Genomic DNA, 18,092 nt, shown 5'->3' on the forward strand with positions numbered 1-18,092 from the left:
AATAGGCCAGGACCATAGGAAAAGCTTCTCTTCTCTTCTGTCCTTGATGCCCTAACCGAGGGGGCAGACGGGAGCTCAATTTAACATCTCACCCAAAAGATGGCAGCTGGATTCTCCACCGACATGATCTTCCGTTTCCCTGGCAGCGCACTCACACCTGCGGATTTCCCGATGGTGTGGGGGTGGCCACAATGGGAAACCCCACTGGCCGTCTGGCGGGAAGGAGGATCCCGCTGCCGGTGGGGTCGCGCCGCACCAGAAAATGGGAGCGGCGGGATGGAGAATCCCGTCCAGCATCTCTGGCAGTGCAGCACTCTCCCAGCGCTGCACAGGAGGGTCAGCCTGGGTTATGCGCTAAGATCTCTGACGTGGGACTTGAGCCTTAGAATTCAGAGATGAGAGTACTACCCACCGAGCCAAGGCGTGCGCTGCCCCCGCACTCCCCCAACAACGCCCCCTGCTTTTCTAAAAAAAACACCAGGCAGATTACTGAAAACAGATCGCAATAACTGCAAACAAATCAACGAATTGAAATAGCAAAGACTGCATGCAGCCTTTGATTTTACAATCCTCCCGTCTGCCTTTATAACCCCACCAATTGCATTGCAGATCGTAGAGTTAATTCTGTTGTCTGTCTGTAATTTAGTGCAGCAGTCACAAAGTACGTTCTATATCATTGCGCCCACATGTTTGTTTGGTGAGGGACTGAGTTATGTTGTGTTTAGATGAATTGGTTACTCACACTGACAATAATAAATAGAAATACAATAATTGAAAATCAAGAGAGATTTGAAGGGAATAAATTACATTGAGGGATTAGGATGACTTAATAAACATGGAGGGCAAAGGCAAATCAGTTTGTATCAATCACCAGATAACATTAATAGCCTGGAGTTTATTGCACCTTAGTTTTGATATACTTAGCATGAATAAACACAATGTTTTTCCTCAGGTTTCACTTTGGTCCACTTTAAGGTGGTGAATTATGCTGGGATATAATTACTTGGGAGTGGGAATCTTCACCCCAATGACCATTCTTTATTTGACAGCAAGTGTCAATAGGCCGTGTAGGCCTCACCCGCCATTCACAAATGTGCACTTGAATGAAATGAAATGAAAATCGCTTATTGTCACGAGTAGGCTTCAATGAAGTTACTGTGAAAAGCCCCGAGTTGCCACATTCCGGCGCCTGTTCGGGAAGGCTGTTACGGGAATCGAACCGTGCTGCTGGCCTGCCTTGGTCTGCTTTCAAAGCCAGCGATTTAGCCCAGTGTGCTAAACTTCACAGTGCAATTCACTGGACAGTGATCAGTTCAGGGGCCTCTCCGGATTTTGTTTCTGCTCCCTCTCACTGAGGGGTAGCCAGGCCAAAGAAAGTGCCCTCACTGCCAACCTTAGCTGGGATCAACCATCTCAGCATAGCCAAGGTAATGACATTCCTACTCTGTGTGACATCATACAGGCAGTGCATTTACCCACTGACCCATCGAACAAACTCCCCAGAGAACGTGTTCACCACTTTGAGTCTCTTTTTCACAACAGTGACTCTCTGAGAAGATGCTGACGATAGCCCATACCCAGAATAGTCTGGGATGGCCTCCACACAGAAATATGATACTGACAAAGTCACATGATTATACCCAGTGATACTTGAGATGCGGATACAGTGAAATGTTGTGATCAGTATATCCTACTCAGTAGCAAATGGCTATTCTCAACGCCTACATGCAATAATCTGGTATACTGATTGTAGCTGAAACCAAAAATAAAAAGAGAAACAGCCAATGATGCACAGCAAGTGTGGAGTTTTACAGACCCGTCACAGTGACCAGGGCAGGGTTGCAAAATGCGGCAAGCCATTCAAAAGTCCTCACTTCAGGGGGCTGGAAAATCCCGCCGGTGGGAGTGGCCATAAAATTGCCCCCCACCCAGCTATATCAGCAGTTGAAAAAGAGAATAGAAAAAGAGAGTACTATGAAAACTAATCTTCCCTTCCAATTATATTTGTTAAAGTAGGAAGTTCAGATGCCCGCTTTAACAGGTCCATTGCTGGTACCACGCGGTATGATTTCACTCTTCAGAAAATCAGTCTACATTATAACGACAACTGTACCGTATGCAACCCAATGCCAAACACACTGGGGCAAATCTTTCTCCACTGTTTTTCATAGAACTGCTGCGGTGTTCCATTAAATATTTCAAATCAGAAGATGTACCTTAAATCTCATTTATGATTAAAAAAAAAAATTAATTTGCCGATCTGGGCAGCACTGGCATGACCCATCCCTAGCTGCCCTGAGAAGCTGGTCCCGGCTCTCCCATCTGAATGCCCGGTAATGGTTTCATACAAGTGAGTAGCTTGTGGGAAAACTTCAGCGGGAAGTTGTGAGTGGTGTGAGTCTGGAGTCACTGACCAGCTAATGACGGTAAGTCCCATGCCAGGTATGGGGGAGCGGGGTGGTGTGGTGGTAATGTCATTATACTAATTCTCTGGAGTGCTGAGTTCAGATCTCACCAATGATCAGCTGGTGGAACTTAAATTCAATTGGTAAAATGTGGAATTGAAAGCCAGTCTCAGTCATTCTAATACAGGTTGACTAAATTGAACAAGCTAAGGGACAATCCAAGAGAGCAGTCCTTCGATGTGATACTGCATCAAACAAAGACAAATTGCACTTAAAACATCAAACCAAAATGTGATTAATCAGCCTCAGTAATGGTGACCATAAAAACATTGTCAATTGTTGTGAAAAGCTTTCTGGTTCCCTAACGTCCTTCAGGGAGAGAAATCTGCTGTCCTTACTCGGTCTGGCCTACATGTGACTCCAGGCCCACAACAGTGTGGCTGACTCTTAACTACCACTCTGAAATGGCAAAGCAAGCCATTCAAACCAAGGGCAATTAGAGGTGGACAACAAATGCTGATCTTGCCATTAACACCCACACCACACAAATGAATCCTGGAGGATTTCCCTGGCGGTCAATACTGTATATGTTGGATATTTATGACAACCCAACAGATTTGTTATCATTGATACCAGCTTTCTATCACCAAACTTTGTTTTTCTAAAATCGGTGTAATTTGAACTCAGATTCTATTAAACCATTGGTCCTGATCTCTGGATTCTTAATCCAGCAATATAAACATTACATGACTGTACTCGCCTGGACCAGATTTATCCAGTTTTTAAAAAAAGATTTATTATCCTGCCTAACACAAAGGGCGCGATTCAACAGCGTCCTTGTGCCCAACGTTGTGTTGGGACAAGGTAATTGAATCTCGCGAGGGGCCTCTCAAAACGTCTTGTGAGTTTTTTTTTATAAATTTAGATTACCCAATTATTTTTTCCAATTAAGGGGCAATTTAGCGTGGCCAATCCACCTACTCTGCACATTTTTTTTTTTTGGATTGTGGGGGTGAGACCCACGCAGACCCGGGGAGAATATGCAAACTCCACACGGACAGTGACCCAGAGCCGGGATCGAACCTGGGACCTCAGCGCCGTGAGGCGGTTGTGCTAACCACTAGGCCACCGTGCTGGCCGTCTTGTGAGATTTAACGGAGTCTCGCGAGAAGTGGTGATCTGGATCTCACTCCCGCTGGGTGGATTTGCCGGATTCTCCTACGCTCCACGATTCACCAGCTGCACTGGGAGACCTCGCCAGGGTGCCGATTACTGCTGTCCACACCAATGTGGACCAGTTGTAACAGCACTTGGGGGGGGGGGGTCTCCCAGACCATTGGAGATCCCCGGTTGGCCGGGCATTGGGCAGTGTGGGACTATGGCACTCCCGCTGGAACCTGGGCACCATCAGCCTAGCACTGCCACCAGCGCACCCCAGCACTGCTCAAAGTGTCCGGGTGCCAGGTTGTCATGCCAGGGGTTGGACCAGGGGGTGCTTTCCCCTAAGTGGTGGGGTGAAGGGGGGCTCGAGGACCACAGAAGACATACATTGGGTGAAGTGGGGTGGTCCGGAGGCTGTGGTGGAGTCTCTGAGGGGAGGCGAACGATTCGCCCCGATCCGCGAGTATACTTCGCTCACCGGTGAGCTGAACTCGATAATGCAGGAAATGACGCAAGTGCGGCCTTGACAGGGTGTTCCTTGCCGATTATTGATGTGGGGATTGAGATTGCATTTGTTACTGATTATTGTTTATTGTTGGGTGTAAATCTGGGAGAAAATGGGAATAAGGAGGAGAATAAAAAGGTTAAAAAAAAACTCTTTAAAGCTACACGGTCATATCGGTGGTAGATGCATGCCTGGCTGACAATAATCGGACCCATGAAACTCGGAGGTGAAAGCTGCTGATGCAGAGGACTGCTGAACTATCCTGCGTGAATAAAGAACAACATATTATGGAGCAGTGTAGCAGAGTCTGCGAGGAGTGATGTGGGTGCTTGCGGTTGTGTAAGACATATCTTGTTATATCGTATATTTAAATTTACCTATTTATTTGAAGTGTAATTTGCCTGTTAATTCATGTTAATTTACATTTGCTCTGATTTGTTTTAAAGTAAACATTACAAAAAGTCTTGCTGGTAAGTTCTTTATCTGGTGATCATTCAATAAGCTTGGTTATTTTGGTTTAGTTTTCTCTCAAGCATCATAAAAATGAAGTGGAAGGAGCTGCGCTCCGAAAGCTCGTGTTAGAAACAAACCTGTTGGACTTTAACCTGGTGTTGTAAGAAGCTATCCTTCAGATGATATAGACCATCAGATAAGACCTAACCAGTAGTTTAAGGATTTAAAATATCTTCCTTGCTTTTATAGTCTATTAATAAAGCAAAGGATCCCAAAAGCTTTTATAACAACTTTCTCAACCTTCATCTCACCTTCAAAGATCTGTGTATCTACACCCCGGCTTCTTTACCCCGCAACCCTTTCAAATTGTATCATTTCGTTCAATTTGTCTCTCTGCATTCTCCTTACCAAAATGAATCATTTTACACTTCGCTGCATTAAATTTCATCTGCTATGCACCCGTCATTTCACTATCAATGTACTCCTGAAGTCTGCTATTTGTCACCTCATTTTTGGAATTTTGTGTCAATCTGCAAACTTTGAAATTATACCATGCATACCAAAGTTTACGTCATTAATATCTTTCAGAATAAGCAGTGGTCCGAATATTGAGCCCTGGGGTACACATCTGCAAAATGTCCTCTGAAAAGCGACCATTCATCATTACTCTCTAGTTGCTGTCCCTTGGCCAATTTTGTGTTGATGCTGCCACAGTCCATGTAATCCCATGGGTTACCATGGTCTGTTGCATGATATTTTGTCAAAATTCTTTTGAAAGCCTATATGCCCAACATCAACTATTACCCTCATCGACCCTGCACTTGAAGAACTCAATCACATTAGTGAAACATATTTTCTGGCTTTCATTTTATTCGCCCGAATGCCAATGAATTTTGTTCAAGATTATCGTCTCTCTAAGTTTCCCCACAACCACTGTTCAGCTAACTGGCCTATTCAAGCTGGATTTATCCATCTTCCCATTTCTAACACGAATGTAACATTTGCAATCCTCCAGTCCTCTCGCAGCACTCTTATATCCAAGAAATATTGCAAAATTAAAGCTAGATCCTCTCCAATTTCCAACCTGATTTCCCTCAGTAACCATGAATGCATTCGATCCAGACTGGGTGACTTTCTACTTTAATGACTGCCAGCCTTCGAAGTACCTCCTCTTTATCTATTTTATCCTATCCAATGTCTCCACTGGCTCCTCCTTCATTGCTATCTTGGCAACATCCTCTTCTCTAGTGAAAATTGATGAAAAGTATTCATTAAGTACCTCAGCCATGCCCCCTGTCTCCATTAGAATATTTCCTTTTAGATCCCTAATTGGTCCTATCCTCTCTTTGTCTACCTATGATATCACCTTTCCTGTTAGGTTGTGGGTAACCTGGCAGCCAGTCCCTTATCCGGGCAGTGTTTCGAATCTTCAGCATTTTCTTCAGAGCCAAAATTCCATTACTTCCCCTGAATTGAAAAACACAGCCCATGACTCCATGGATTAAGATCTGAATTGGCTCTGAACGTTAAGTAAATCGTGTAGGGTTTTATTTTTAACATACCTGTCTAGATTTACCAGAGTATTTTAATTACTTTAAAAACCTGTAATCTGATAATCCAATCAGCAAAGCCTGCTGTGATAATTTGATCATTAAAACCACCTGAAGATATTGTAGCAGTGTTTGCATGTTTTGTTTTAGCTGCTAATCTATACTCATACTCTCCCTTTGCCTTCCCCTCTCCCCATGCTCCCTTTTTCAAATCTCTATGACTTTTGCACATGTCTTGAGTTTATTTTTTGTGTCTCATTTTAACTTATCTATCTTTAATCATCCAGGAAGCTCCACCTTTGGATCCCCCTCCTTTGCCTCTCCCTACCGTGGAAATATGCCCATCTCCTCTTTGAAATGAAAATGAAAAAATTAAAATCGCTTATTGTCACGAGTAGGCTTCAATGAAGTTACTGTGAAAAGCCCCTAGTCGCCACATTCCGGCGCCTGTCCAGGGAGACTGGTACGGGAATCGAACCGTGCTGCTGGCCTGCTTTTTTTTTTAAAGCCAGCGATTTAGCCCAGTGAGCTAAACCAGCCCCTCCCATCATTCAATTACTGTATTGTCCATTAAATTTTGATTCCAATCCATCTGAGGCACCTTGCTTTTTAACTCAGCATAGTTACCCTCTTTTAGTTAAGTATCTTTATACTTGGATATTCATGGTCCTTTTCCATAAGTATTCTAAACCTGGCTGCATTATGATCAGTGTTCCCTGAATGTTCTCCCAGTGAAACATGCTCCACTTATCTTATCCCATTTAATTTCCAAAACTAGATCCAACATTTCTTCTTACCTCACTGGGTTGGAAACACACTGGTCAAGGACTCTTCTACATGTTTTCTCTTCTATGTTTCAGAAATTCCTCCCCCTCTTCATTTTTTACTCAGTAAGAAGTCTTACAACACCAGGTTAAAGTCCAACATGTTTGTTTCAAACAGTAGCTTTCGGAGCACTGCTCCTTCCTCAGGTGAAGGAGCAGTGCTCCGAAAGCTAGTGTTTGAAATAAACCTGTTGGACTTTAACCTGGTATTGTAAGACTTCTTACTGTGCTCACCCCAGTCCAACGCCGGCATCTCCACATCATCACTTTTTACTGTTCCTATTCCAGTCCAGGTCACAATAATCAGCAGCAAAATTCATACCCCATGAACAAACTTTTCAAAATTAGTTCCTAATATTCACAGGCCCTAAAATTCTTTCACCTTTCTGCAATTTGACTGCAAATTTGTCCTCGATCCCCTTTCCACTATTTGGTGGCCTATATATAGACCCAGTCGCCTAAAAGCACCCTTATTGTTCCTCAATTATTTTATTTTATTTATTTATTGAATTTAGAATACCCAATTCATTTTTTTCCAATTAAGGGGCAATTTAGTGTGGCCAATTCACCTAGCCTGCACATCTTTGGGTCGTGGGGGCAAAACCCACGCAAACACAGGGAGAATGTGCAAAATCCACACAGTCAGTGACCCAGAGCCGGGATCAAACCTGGGATGTCAGCGCCGTGAGGCAGCAGGGCTAACTCACTGCACCACCGTGCTGCCCTCTTTGTTCCTCAATTATAATCAAATAGATTTTATCTTTCGCTTCGAAACTACATGGGCAGCACGGTAGCACAGTGGGTAGCATTGTTGCTTCACAGCTCCAGGGTCCCAGATTCGATTCCCGGCTTGGGCAACTGTCGGTCTGTGTGGAGACTGCACGTTCTCCCTGTGTCTGCATGGGTTTCCTCCGGGTGTTCCATTTTCCTCCCACAAGTCCCAAAAGACGTGCTGTTAGGTGAATTGGACATTCTAAATTCTCCCTCTGTGTACCTGAACAGGCGCCGGAATGTGGCGACTGGGGCTTTTCACAGTAACTTCATTGCAGTGTTAATGTAAGCCTACTTGTGACAATAAAGATTATTATTATTACATCATCCCTCTCCAGTGCTATAATGGTTTATTTAGTCAATACTGTCCGACCTGTCCTTTATTCCCATCCTGATTTTTCCTGAAAGCCTTGTTGCCAGGAATGTTAAGTTCCCAATCCTCCCCTTCTTTGAACCAAATATCTGTTATTGTCATTATATCAGTGTCCCATGTAGTGACGCGTCTGCAACTCATAAACCTTACTTACCGCACGCACATGCCTGAATGCACACGCATTCCAAACCCATCTTAAACTGCCTCACATTTACCGCTTGTCTAAGCATTCCTATTTCTGAACATTCCTTTCCTTTAGGAACATAGGACTTAGGAGCAGGAGTAGGCCATTTGGCCTTTTCAGCCTGTCTCGCCATTCAATGAGATTGATCTGATCTGATTGTGCTTTGATCTACACTTTCCTTTCTGCCCCATAACCCTCAACTCGCTTGTCTTTCAAAAATCTATCCAATTCAGCCTTGAATCAATTCAACGACCCCGCCCCCTCTGCTTTCTGGGGAAGAGAATACCACAGATTATCGACCCTCTGACAGAAATAAAATTACCTAATCTCCGTCGTAAAAGGGAGATTTCTTATTTTTCAACTATATCCTACAGTTCTAGTCTCCCCCTACAAGAGAAGCATCCTCCTGGTATCCACCCTTTCAATCCCCTCAGGACTCATGTTTTAATAAGATCACCTCTCATTCGTCTAAACTCCAATGGGCAAAGGCCCAACCTGTTCAACCCTTTTGCATACGATTAGTTCTTCATCCCAAGAATGAGACACGTGAACCTTCTCTGAACTGCTTCTAATGCAATGATATCCTTTGTCAAGCAGGGAGACCAAGACTGTATGCAGCATTTCTGATGTGGTCTCACTAAGCCCTTGCAGTAAAAGTTCTCAACTTTTATCTTTAGCGCTATTAGTCTGTCCCAGCCCCCTGCGCACTTTGTTTGTCCTCTCTAATGTTTCACCCTTGAGATCACCCTATTACTAAATTAGTTTAATCCCTCCCCCACAGCCCTAGTTAACCTTCCCGTGAGGACACTGGTCTCAGCTCTGTTGAGGTATGACCCTATCCACCTTGAACAGGTCCCTTCTGCTGAAACGATGCCTTAGTGAACATTCACCACATCAAACAATTCTGGCATAAAATAGGCGTTAAAATCAAAAAGTGTTGTATAGAAATGCTTCACATGGATTCTGGATAGGCAGCCAGGCATTAGAATGTGACCGAGGACTCTCTGGTTGTGAGGGTGGTGGTGGGGCCAGAAGAATCCTCATAGCGATGATTTATAACAAACGGCTTGGTGATCCCACTAGGGCCTTGACCAATAATCCTCCTTGCAGTTATGGTTGGATATTGGGAGAATCTCCACAGAATTTCCAACCTAATCTGTGGAGAAGTATAGCTCTAACTCTTCTCCCCTATCAAACAGCATTGCCAAGCTCGTCGGCAGAGAGAGTGGTTAATGGATCTGCGATGTCGAACAGTGGAGGCTGATGGGAGTGTGATCTGAGCTGTATATTATTCCGTACGTGCTCACAAGTTGGCTCTTCCATTTATTGCTCCGGCTCCAAGGAGTACACTTCCCACGTTAATGAAATCAAAGCAATATAAACCAAGGAGATTGCAAGATCTGCAGTAATCACCCTGTCTGAAATCCAGTCCAATGCTCTTGATGACGAGTCAAGTGCACCAATTTCAAAAATCTCCCCCGCAATGTTCAGGAGCTGTGTCCTACTTTATTCATCAGTAGAATGAATGCTATGGATCAATAAAGTTAATCATCTTTTTTTTGCAAAGCTTTCTCTCGCAGTGTTTTTCAAACTGTTTTGCCCGGGATCCATTTTTACCAAGCAGCCATCCTTCAGGACCCGCGGCCGCCAGACCGACCTTCGCCACCCAAACTTCATGACTCACGCCATTCTAACTTCACGACACATCATTTTCACTTACCTTTAATGTGACAGGTGAGCCTGCTTGGTCCTCATGATCTCTCTTGCTTTGTCATTCAATGTTACATTTCTGCTAAGCATTTCAGCGGATGATTTAGGTTCTCACTGCACCCATTAAAAATAATCAAGAGGTTTGTCCTCGAACTTGCCAGCTCAGTCTTCAAATGTCGTTGACCTTTTGAGAGTTTTAATCTTACATTTGCCAGTACTTCCTTGCAAATAACACACATGAGCTTTGTATCCTGATTTGCATGGGCACAATGAATAAACCCATACCTCAAGAAATTATCCGTATACTGCTTTGTCCCTGATTTCAACTTTGATTTGATTTGATTTATTGTCACATCTCACACCAGCACTGCTGGCAGCTACAAAATGGAGGAATCTCTCTCCTGTCCAGAGCGTCAGTGTACGGGGCACGTGACCTGCTCTCTGCCGCCGCTTCTGGAGAGAAGACTTCATCGATTGTTTAAAAGAATCTGCTCCTGGGTCAATTCGCTGATGTCAGGAGGAGGCAGTCTGTCTTGCTGGGCTCTGGCCTGCGCTCTGCTGAGGGGGCACGCATGCGCGGGACGGCTGGCATTCTGAAAGCCGGTCGCGGCCGGCATTTTTAAAAACAGGTCGCGGTCGTTGGGCACTTCTTCCCGTGACCGGGAACACTGTGACCGATGGACCCATGAATCTCACGACTCCCGCCTGCGACCCTGAGTTTGAAAATGACAGTTCTGTAGAATACCTTTGGCTGGATTCTCCAATCCTGGACGTCAAAATCACGTTCAGATAAACGATGGCAGCCTTTTCTGGACTTCCTGGCTCAGAGATAGGTAACTTGGTCAATAGCCGCAGCAACCGGGGGGGGGCGCGCACTATTGTAGTGTCTATTCTGTAACTTTAGAGTGTGTTAATTTGCGTTGTTGTTAAAATGCTGTGTTGTTCATGGAGGTGGGGCGAATGTATATGATTGTTAATATTATTGTTATTTTCGGTATTTTACTAAGGTGTGTCAATGTTGTATAAAATCAAAATTTTTCAATAGAAGTTATTTCAAAAAAAAAAATCACGTTCAGCGACGGGACAGAGAATCTCCAATGACGCCAAAATCGGGGGTGGCGCCGCTTTCACCCCTGAAAAGCAGTATACTCTAGGAGTACGCTGCACGCTGTATCCATTCCCTCCTTACATTGACTGAGGCTCCGTCCCGCGATGCTCTGTGTCCGACGGCGTGGGACACGTGTGGTCTCACCCGTCATGAATTTAGCATGGCGGATGTAGACTCAGTCTGGCACTGCCACAGTCAGGGGAGGGCCATTCCGTGGGCAGGAGGGGCTTCATTCGAGGCTGGGGGCACTGTGAGGGGTGGTCCGGAGTGCACGAGCAGCTGAAGGGGGGGGGGGCGGGGGGGGGGGGGAGAACTCATTTTGCAGCCCAGGTCCACGGGCTGAGTCCGCCATGAAGCACTGCTCTGGGCCGTATCGGCAGCTAGACCCCCCCCCCCCCCCCCCCCCCCCTCCGGAACAGGGAATCGGTGGTAGGTTTCGCACTAGTTCTCCTGGCGTAAAACACCACCGTTTTCACTCCAGCGTGGGGACGTAATCTCCCAAATGGAGAATTCACATCCCTATTTTGTACAGTTATATTCTTGTTGCTGTCGGGAAAGTAAAGGAATTGCCTCCGTCGTGTGGCTTAGGGAAATACAGTCCCAAAAGAAGCTGAAAAAATTTCATTAATTAAGATATTGATTCTCCAACAGCCAAACTGTTCCACCTCCCACCCGTGGGTTAAACATCTCTGTACAACCTGGCAGGCAGAGGGACCACTTGAAGCTGCAGGGAAGCAGCAGTGGAAAACTCCATACAGATCAGACTTCCAGCCGGCAAAATGGACTAACTGATGAGGTGGAAAAACTGATTTTCTTCTGTTCGGCACCGAGCAGCACATAAGCCAACCCATTTCTTCACCTACTTTTAGATCCAGCACATCAACACAGCAATTGGCACTGATGTACAGACATTATCATCATCTCTTCTGGTCCCTACAGGCCACCGGCTCCGAGGCAGTGACACTACCCACTGCACCACTCGACTGTCCTAGTGTACAGTAGCACCTTTAATATAGTGAAGCGTCCCAAGGCGCTTGAGGGGTGGGGCTTCATCAAACCAAATGTGACACCGGGCCTCATAAGGAGATATCAGGTCGGGTGAACAAAAGCTTGGTCAAAGGGGTGGATTTTACGGAACGTATAAATGGGGCAGGAAGAGGTAGATGTGCAGCGAGGTTTGGGAAGGAATTTCAGAAATTAGTATCCAGGCAGCTGAAGGCCTAACTGCTAAAGAATGCAAAATTGCGTTATGTGTTGTTTCTGTGATAAAGTCCTGCTTTTTTTTTACATTAAGCCTGACCCACAACTTCCTACCAGGGAGACAAGATAGGGGGTAGGGGAAAAGACAGATTGGATAACTACACCTCATCTGGACACTTATACCTAGACGGATGTTTGTCTGGTATTCAAAGGTATTCATGCTCAGGGGGAATCACAATTGTTTGGAGGGGGGGGGGGGGGGGGGGAGAAAGGAGGCCCTCAGCTCCCATCAGTACTATCTTGTCAGAAGATGGCAATTGTATCACAAGATAGTGATTCAAATATTTATCTTAGGAAAGGCTTGTTTGCACTGGCTTGTAATGCTCCAAGAAAGACCCATGCCTGAATAAAACACTCAAAGTGACAGATGAAAGTTGACAAAAATCATTGCATCTCATTCTCATACATCATGTTCACTATGGAGAACGACATTTTCATACATCATGTTCACTATGGAGAACGACATTTTCATACATCATGTTCACTATGGAGAACGACATTTTCATACATCATGTTCACTATGGAGAACGACATTTTCGTACATCATGTTCACTATGGAGAACAATGAACTATATTGGTTCCATGAATGTCCACGCAAGGTCTAGCAGAGACTGGTAAAACATTTGCAGTCAAATTTGTATATTTATTGCGTATGAATGAATGACCTAAGAGCATGAGGCCATTCGGCCCCTCGGGTCTGGTATGCCATTTGATAAGATCGTGGCTGATCTGATTGTGGCCTCAACTCTGTTTTCCCGTCTAACCCCTATACCCCCTGACTGCTTGTCAATCTAGAATTTATCTAATTCAGCCTTAACTTAAAAGTATGCAATAACCCAGCCTGCACCACGCTTTGGGGAAGAGATCATCGACTCACAGCCCTCTGAGGGCCACCTTCTTAAATGGGAGACCCCTTATTTTTAAACTGGATCCCCCAATTCTAGTCTGTTCCACAAGGAGGAAACATCCTTTCAGCATCCGACCCCGTCAAGTCCTCTCGGGGTCTCATATCGCGACAGTACTTCATTCGACCATAGATATAGATGTTACACAACTCTTTGCAGAAGATTTTCGGTAAGATCAGAAGATGGAAGCACCACCCCTGGGCTGTGAAAGACAATTCGAAGGAGTCTTCCTTCGGTGTCTCCCAGCAAAATGAACCTGCTTTGAGCCTAAAAGATGGCAGGGCGCTGGTGGAAGGCCGTGTGGAGAAGTAAGGGTTAAAGTTCTCGAGCAGATCAGTGAAGATTAAGCGTGAAGCAGTGGGCAAATTAAAGCTGCCTCTGAGGTACACTATAAGGGTGCGGGATCCGTGGTTTGTCCTTGTTAATTAATGAAAGCCAGACGACGCTTTAACAACTTATTTAAAAATTGGTTACTATTTAGTTACTTAAAATGATACTTTGTGACCAGAACTTCCTTAAATTGGAAACACAATAGCGGTCCGTCCGAGACAGGACGAGAGAATGTGCCAAAGGATCCCCAGCGGACTGTGGACTGAGGGAATGTGAATTAAAGGAGGAGAATTGCTGAATGTCTGAACGCACCGAGGGGGAACTTTAATCATCTTTAATGCGCGCGTTTTTTCTGTAAACGGTTGGTGGGGGAAATAAATCTGGCTGATAAACACAGCAGGTTTTTCAGCCGCAAAATTAAAAATGAATCTTCACTATTTCACCTGCCTCTTTTGCAAATGAAGATTGTTGACACTGCCCTGCCCCCCCCCCCCCCCAAAGTACAGATTAGGATGCGGGGAGAAGGGAATGTTGGGGGAATGGATGTGGGGCTGAATGAAATGGTGGTGGAAGGGGACAGGCACACCTCCCGATGGGATGCACAGTTTTAAAGACTTACTTACAGCCTGCCTCTCTGCGAATCCTTTCCTGAGGAATATGCAGGCCGGCCCGAGGAGATTGTGCATGAGGGCACAGTTGTGAGCGAGGGCGAATAAGGGCTCCTGGTACTCGCTCCCTGCAGGGGACGCTGCTGCTGCCGCCGCCGCCGCCGCCGCCACTGTCTCCTCGCATGTCCTCACTACTTTGTAGCTGCTTTTCTCTTCATGTCGAATCTTTCACACCCCGAGCAGCAGCACACATAAAACAGATTAGACTCCGGCCGGATAGACATTCATTTCTTTTTTTTTCCCCCAAAAAATGCCGAAAATCTTGCCAACAAAATAAAAGGTTTGCATGGTTTAACAAAACTTTGGGTTCGATTTAAACTGAAAAGTTCTCAAATGCAGAAAACGTCATGGACCTGCGATTTATTGGCATTGGTCGTCTACCATTGAAATATTCGATCTGCATGCAAGGCAGCACTGTACTTAAAATCCGTGCAGCATACTGTTTAGTAATTCAAATAAGTCTTAATTTGTAGCCGCTCTTATCGGTTCGACATGTGCGCAGCATTGAAGCGCCTGCTCAGGGAGGAGTTCAGTCCCTAGCAATATTCGGTAAGACCCAATCGCGGTTTTAAAATGAATTTACATTCACAAAGCATTTCCAATTACTCGCCAATAAACTCGAGATAATTATCCAGCTACAGGTCCGAGGACTGTCTCTCGGCTCAACAAATTGTTTTCCAACATGCATTGTTTTGGGTTATGAACTAAACAGGACCTTATGCAATACTGAAACGCCACTTGCATGGTATTTAGATTTTGGCACACAAAAAAAAAGGACCCCCCCCCTCCCAATTGTTCCAAATTGTGCGATTTACCTTTTTAGAGAGATTTCTTAGCGGTGATTTGACACAGTTGCCCATGCTTCTCGCAGGTGGTACTTCACACAAGAGTGGATTCCGTCCACAAACAGTCCCATCAAATGTATGTCCTACCCCAGAAAGCGAGGCGTTCCTGAATCCCCATCCATGAGGGTGGTAGGTAGGCAGAGTGTGCTGGAGCTGCCTCTGTGTGTTGATGGAGATGAGGTGGTGGACGTGTAATCCAGCGAGGATTAGTGAAACTAATAAATTATTGCAGTGACGAAGGACGGATTTTGAATGGGATTTGGAGCCTGGGGACCAAGTGACTTTTAATGATCATTCGGGGAAATGAAGACCTCTCTCTCCCCCTCTCTGGATTGTTGCGGATTCTGATACAATGCAAGCTGCAACACTTCCAGATATGACTGAGCATCAGTGACGAGACAGTAAGTATATCGGCGCAGCATCGATCAGAATCGTTGGCATGTTGTTTACCAATGGAATTGCAAACTTCACGGTTCTGGGGATCGGGTCATTGTGCCGGCTGAGTGAGTGTAACCTCTGCAAAAATAAAAACTCACCGACTCTTCCTAGTGTGCGACAGTATTGCGAATTCCTCTGCTCAAAATGGGTGAGATTTGGGGCTCTGCTCAGTGTACATAGAGTCAGGCTACAGATAAGAAAGCAAATACACCTTCAGGACATTCATGACCCGAGGACGAAAGAAACTCAGACCAATTCTAACCGCGCAGCTCAAAAGCAAAATGACCCTTGAGGATTTTAAAACAAAATCACATTTGGGGGTTTATGAAGGCAGATCTCCACTTGACACAAAATCTTTCCGAGCAGTGAAATATTGCATCGTCCAGCAATTTGAAACGAAGTGGCACAAATAACATCAGGTTAAAGTCCAACAGGTTGGACTTTAACCTGGTGTTGTAAGACTTCTTACTGTGCTCACCCCAGTCCAACGCCGGCATCTCCACATCACAAATAACATGGCAAGATTAGGGTTCGATGCTGAAAGCGTGCATTATTAAATAATCTAAAGTAAGTGGTTTTGGGTTAAAAGGGATAGACTGTGTAAATCCACCACCTTTTGCCGCCTGAAATGCCCGATACCTCCGGACACACTCGTTCACTAGACTGCCTGCTTTTAATTTAAAAAAAGGTAAAGGGAATATTTTGGTATTGGTATAGATTAGTGGGATATATAGATATAATGCAATGCCTGCCCTGATATAGTGCAATGTCCAAGTGCAATGTTCACAGCTACAACCCAATTTGTACTGGGACAAACAATACATTCTTGCAGATCTGGTCATTCTGGTGGTTCTGGGCAAAGGGGGCAACATCACAGTAAACTAGGGATCATGGGTGGGATTCTGCGGGAATCGGTGGGGCGGGCAACTCCGGTGGGAAGGAGTGGCTTGAACCACTCCGGTGTCAGGCCACCCCGAAGGTGCGGAATCCTCCGCACTTTCAGGGGCTAGGCCGGCGCCAGAGTGGTTTGCGCTGTGCCAGCCGGCGCTGCAGGGCCTCTGCCGGCCGGCGCGAGTTGGCGCATGCGCGAGAGTGCCAGCATGTGCTGGCGTCAACCCAGCGCATGCACAGGGAGGTTCATCTCCACGTCGGCCATCCCGGAGGAATAGAGTGCCCCCACCGTGCCCCCCCCCCCCCCCCCCCGGCCAGATCCCTCCCTAGGATCCCGGAGGCCACACAGAGAGCCAGGTCCCGCCGGTAAGTACCTGTTGTAATTTACGTCAGCGGGACTGGCCTAAAACGGGCGGCCATTTGGCCCATCGCGGGCAGGAGAATCGACCGGCACGGCACGATTCCCTCCCCCGCCAAATCTCCAGCGCCGGAGAATTCAGCAGCCGGCGGGGCGGGAGTCACGCCGCCCCCCCCCCCCCCCCCCCACCCCGGCGATTCTCCGACCCGGCGGGGGGTCGGAGAATCCCGCCCCTAATCTCTGAGCCCTTGCCATTATCAAACAGCGGATTCCTCCACTGCTGGGTGGTATGGATGCATGATCCAGTTGGAAAGCGGAGCTGGCACAAACAGCTGAAGACCCTACTCCTGCTCCTATCTTCCTATCAATGGTACAGATCTTCAAGAATCCTCCAGGGTGTGTACTATGCCAACCTCAATACACCGAACATGCAGGTAATCAAGATATTTTGTTAAAACAGGCTCCAGGATGTGTCAAGCCACATTACAGCCAATGAAATAGTTATGAAGTGTGATTGCTATTGTAATGTTTAAATGTGGCAGCCAATTAATACATAGCAAGCCCCCACTGATAGCAATGTGATAAATGGTCATATCATCCCTTTTGTTGATTATGTTGGTCAATGGACGCATATTGGCCAGAGCACTGGGGAGAAATCCCCGTCTTGAAGTCAAGAAATGTCACAAGATCATTTACGTCCACCTGGATGAGCAAACTGGGCCTCAGGTTAATGTCTCAGGATCTTACATGTTTTAATTAAATCACTTTTTACTTTTTTTGACTCCAGCGGATACAAGCCTTGCCTGTCCAACCTTTCCTCATAAGACAACCTCATATCCCACTCCTGACTTTCCCCTTTTGGTTAAAAACTGGACAAGTTGGGCCAAAGGGCCTGTTTTCATGCTGTAAACTTCTATGACTGCCCATTCCAAGTACTACTCTGGTCAACCTTCTCTGAACTGATTCCGACACAAATACACGTTTCCTTACCAATACTGTACACAGTACACCAAACATGGTCACACTAATGCCTTGTATAACCGAAGCAGTCACAACCTTCTTACTTTTGTATTAAATTGCTCTTGCAATAAATTGTAACATTCTTTCAGCTTTCCAAATTGTTGTACCTGTATACTAACCTTTTGTAATTCATGCATTAAGACACCCAGATCACTTTGTATTTCTGGGCTCTGCAATCTCCCCATTTAGATAATATGCTTCTCTTTTCTTCTTCCTGTCGAAATGGACAATTTCACATTTTACCACATTACACTCCATTTGCCAGGCCCTTGCTCACTCACTTAACCTTCTTATGTCCTCCTCACAACTTACTTTCCTACCTATCTTAGTACC

The 18,092-nt window shown here is 45.6% G+C and overlaps 1 protein-coding gene across 7 annotated transcripts in view; it reads right to left on the bottom strand.

Moving 5' to 3' along the window:
* cabp1a (calcium binding protein 1a) overlaps positions 1–18,092 on the bottom strand; it is a 455,099-nt gene that overhangs the window by 30,480 nt on the left and 406,527 nt on the right. The window contains exons 1-2 of one of the 7 annotated variants that reach the window (XM_038791716.1): positions 15,023–15,651; positions 14,163–14,372 (exon numbers count right to left, since the gene is read on the bottom strand). The exons of 4 other annotated variants lie outside the window; for them this stretch is intronic. In XM_038791716.1, coding sequence (XP_038647644.1) covers positions 14,163–14,372; positions 15,023–15,067 — 255 coding nt within the window. In that variant the 5' untranslated portion in view covers positions 15,068–15,651. Of the gene's footprint in view, positions 1–14,162; positions 14,867–15,022; positions 15,652–18,092 lie in introns of those variants that run through there. 2 more of the 7 variants (XM_038791735.1, XM_038791726.1) reach the window with 2 other exon arrangements.

This window comes from Scyliorhinus canicula, chromosome 1 (genome assembly GCF_902713615.1).
Source record: "Scyliorhinus canicula chromosome 1, sScyCan1.1, whole genome shotgun sequence".
Taxonomy (NCBI): Eukaryota; Metazoa; Chordata; class Chondrichthyes; order Carcharhiniformes; family Scyliorhinidae; genus Scyliorhinus; species Scyliorhinus canicula.